Here is a 3,649-nt window from a genome sequence, read left to right on the forward strand (position 1 = left end):
TGTTTTACCTTTTGTTATTATTGTGCATTATATTTGAACTCTTCAAAGAGGAGATTATCATACAATAGAGGGAAAATCTATTTCATCAAACCACATTGAGGTGGATGGTTGGGTGTGTTGCTCCTGCCTCAGAAAGTTTGACCATAACCTCTTCAAAGAACTGGATGTACTGGTCACCAAAAAGTTTTGTAGATTCGGTTTCTAAGCAACGAATTAATATGAAATAGGAAATACAAGAATAATAGTCCCTTTAGTTTATCTAAAAGAAATGGTGTCCTGTATATGTACCTAACAATATATTACACACCGGAATGAAAACACTTTTGTTGTGTTTATTCATGAATAGTATGAAATATGTAAACTCATTTTGGAGAACTCTTTAACTAAAAACGTTTTTTAACCTTTTTAGAAAAACCTATTTTTTTAAGTCACTGCAGTTTTAATTCATCCTTGCGTTTTGCAGCTCTTCTGTCATAAAAAAACTCACAAACGCACACGGAGACCTTTTATTGCAAAGTTGTTCCCATTCTCTTATTAAGGCTTTCGAGTTTGATTTTGTGACAATACAGAGATTGTTACAGAGGACTTAAAAACAAGGAAAACTAAAATTAAAATGAAAGACATGACATTACAAGTTTGTTTTGGACAGTGGTGTGGAACAAAAAAAAAAAAGAGAGAGATCAGCAGGGGGTGGCGGCATGAAAGCATCTGCAAGAGCTAAACTCGTAAATCTTGTCATGAAGACAAATGCGATTTGGACGGAGACATCATCTAAATAGGGAACATTTCATTTCATAATTTAGGGAGAAAATTTGATTACGTGAGAAAGCGGAAAGAAAACAAACACAGAAAACAAGATTCCACTGTATCCGATTTCTACTGGATTTAACGTAATAACAAAAAAATTTCTTCCTGCATAACTTACGAGTTCCCCGCTTTCTGTATATTAGATTGTGTTGTGTATAAAAATACTGCTCAGTCTGCTCCGCAGCATCAGAACCGCTTCACCTGTCTGCGCTCTTGCCTCCTCTGCTTTTTCTCATTCACCTCCTCCGGCGCCGAGGGGTTTTCTGCCATAAACCAGGGACCCAAAAAGTTCACCCAAAGCAGGTGAAGAGCCCGAGCCGGGGCCTGAAACACACACGCAAAGATGTTATCAGGGAATAAAGCATCAGAAATGGTACGAATTTTCTTGACACCTTCTGGAAAATGTTCTCACCAGCAGCCAAAGGTACCAGAAATAAGCAGAGAGGGTGCTAAGCACTTGAACGATGGCAGTGAGCAAGATTACATCTTTTAGGTGCCTAAAACCAAAAAAGAAGAAAACAGCAGAAATTATCATCTCACAAACACTAACACTGTAACTTATCTACTATATTAAATAAAAACTTACTCTGCCATTCCCTGCTCCATGTTTAGGTCTATTCCTCCATCCAGCAGACTCCCGTCCTCAGCAAACGCGGGCTTGGCCATGGCCGACATGGAGCGGTAGCTCCCAACGTACACGGCGAGAGCGAACAGCAGCAGCAGCTTCAGGAAGCAAGCGTGTGTATGCGTGACAAGTTCAGACCCAAGAAATACAACAAGATGTGCTTTGACAGTTTAGGAGAAGCTTGAATTGACTCACCCAGGTCCAAAAGGTGGAGGAACTGTAGAAAACTAAAAAATTCACAGCGGCATATATTGCCTGCAGGAGAAATTTGATTAGTTGTGAGGAAACTTGCCAAAAACGGGGCAATGTTTTTTGTTCTCGTTAAACAGCGAGTGATAGTTTTCTATTAAAGACCTCTGATAGGGCAGAATGTCTGATCGTCGCCATGATTCGTCCAATCAAATACGAGGCACTTCATACGTGACCAATCAGTGTCCTAAAATAATTATTGTACATTTCTGCTTCAAAACTGACTTTTCCACTTAGAGGTATTCAAAAGTAAGAAACTTAAGTCACATGATAAACTGGAAATTATCTTCTATTGTTTACATTAGTGCAACAGGTATTTTATATACTGAATGGAAAAAAAGCAACTCTGCAATAGACTTAACAGGAATCAGCTTAATTTATCAAAATGAAAACTTTTTTTTTCTCTTCAATTTCTTTTTAGTATTTTTGTGATCTGGTAAAACCTTACATATCACATTGAACCTGAAGGTCTCCCAAACAGAGGGTTTTGGACCCATTTTTATCTAACCCAAGAAAATCGTTCCTTTAATTCAGACACTCAGATAACAGCACCAGGGGATACCACCAATATTTTTTCATAGCAATCTTATGGCTTAAGCTGTTTTTTAATAAAATGCCAGAATGTGATCGGAGTCTTCTCTGGCTGTACGGAGCACACACTAACATTGAACTGCTTCTACCCTACCTGTGGCTGTGCACTGCCGCTCAGCGGGCAGAGAGAAGCTTTCTAGTTTCTACCCTTTTCTCCCCATTCGGAAATACTTCCTGGTGCAAAAAAAAGAAGAACACCAACAGAGAACTAAAGGAGCTTTAACCATCTCGCTTCTTCAAACGTGCAGTTTGACTAACATCAGCTAGTTTTTCATACTGTTGCCTTCCAAATATAATTTTGCAAGTCGTGTTTTTTTTTTTTGCCTAACTTATGTTTTGGCTTGTAAGAAAGAGTATGAAAGGAGTCTTAAATCGATCTGAACTTTGATTGTGACACTAATAATCTACCTGTTCTTTTTGACAATTGTAAAACAAAGCCAATTCTAAAAATGACATCAATTAATAGGATCTTTTCTGCAGATAGACCAAGATGAATGTGTGTGTGTGTGTGTGTGTGTGTGTGTGTGTGTGTGTGTGTGTGTGTGTGTTTGCGCACGTGCGTGTCTCACATTGGCTCCCAGGATGACTCTGGTGTAGAACTTGAGCGTCGCCTCGTTCTCCTCATAGATCTGCTTCTTTCCTTTTGTTCCAACTTTACCTTTGGGCTTCATGAGAAAACACAGAGAGCTCGGTGAGCAATGAGAAGCAGCTCCCAATCTGAACAAAACAAGTCAATCCATCCAAATCCAATCCAAACAACAAATGCAAAATAATCACTTTAATCACAGACTTCCTGCCTTCTGAAGGAATCGCTTATCAAAATATAGACAGCAGTATTAGTTGCTTTCTCCTCCGATTTCTCTTTCAGCATCAGTTGAGCTGAAGCTTTTAAGAGTTGCAGCCAGTCAAAAGTATTTCCTTACATTTAAATTAGTTGTTGTCCATTAAATCATGTTCTTCACAGCCTGATGACACCTTCTGCAATTTCACATTTTGTCATTTTACAAACACAAACTTCAATTTATTTTTACTTAACTGTATGTGACAGACTAACAGAGTAGTGCTCCATGGTTAGGCAGAATGAAAATTATACACGATCTTTCTTTCTTTTTTGCAAATAGAAATCTGAAAAGTGAGTGCGCCATGCATTTATATTTCAGTCACCTTCAGAGCTCTTCTGATCAGTAAAAAAAAAAAAACCTGTGTGTAATCCTAATTGACGGAACAACTAGTGGAAAAGATAGTCAAAATAATCCCAACAATGCTGTCGGTTTTGGGGGGGTTAAAACATCACTAATTGAAGAAAATTAAAATTAATAACATGATAAGAAATTTCTCATGATAAATGATTGGGAGGTCTGAACACATATATATATA

The 3,649-nt window shown here is 38.0% G+C and overlaps 1 protein-coding gene across 1 annotated transcript in view; it reads right to left on the minus strand.

Moving 5' to 3' along the window:
• Positions 1–492: 492 nt before the first annotated feature.
• The window catches only part of tmem208 (transmembrane protein 208), a 4,240-nt gene continuing 1,083 nt past the window's right edge, over positions 493–3,649 (minus strand). Inside the window, exons 2-6 of the mRNA XM_008404623.2 lie at positions 2,842–2,937; positions 1,628–1,687; positions 1,394–1,530; positions 1,220–1,304; positions 493–1,131 (exon numbers count right to left, since the gene is read on the minus strand). Of these exons, the coding sequence (XP_008402845.1) occupies positions 994–1,131; positions 1,220–1,304; positions 1,394–1,530; positions 1,628–1,687; positions 2,842–2,937 (516 nt within the window). The 3' untranslated portion in view covers positions 493–993. The remainder of the gene's footprint in view (positions 1,132–1,219; positions 1,305–1,393; positions 1,531–1,627; positions 1,688–2,841; positions 2,938–3,649) is intronic.

This window comes from Poecilia reticulata, linkage group LG3 (genome assembly GCF_000633615.1).
Source record: "Poecilia reticulata strain Guanapo linkage group LG3, Guppy_female_1.0+MT, whole genome shotgun sequence".
Taxonomy (NCBI): Eukaryota; Metazoa; Chordata; class Actinopteri; order Cyprinodontiformes; family Poeciliidae; genus Poecilia; species Poecilia reticulata.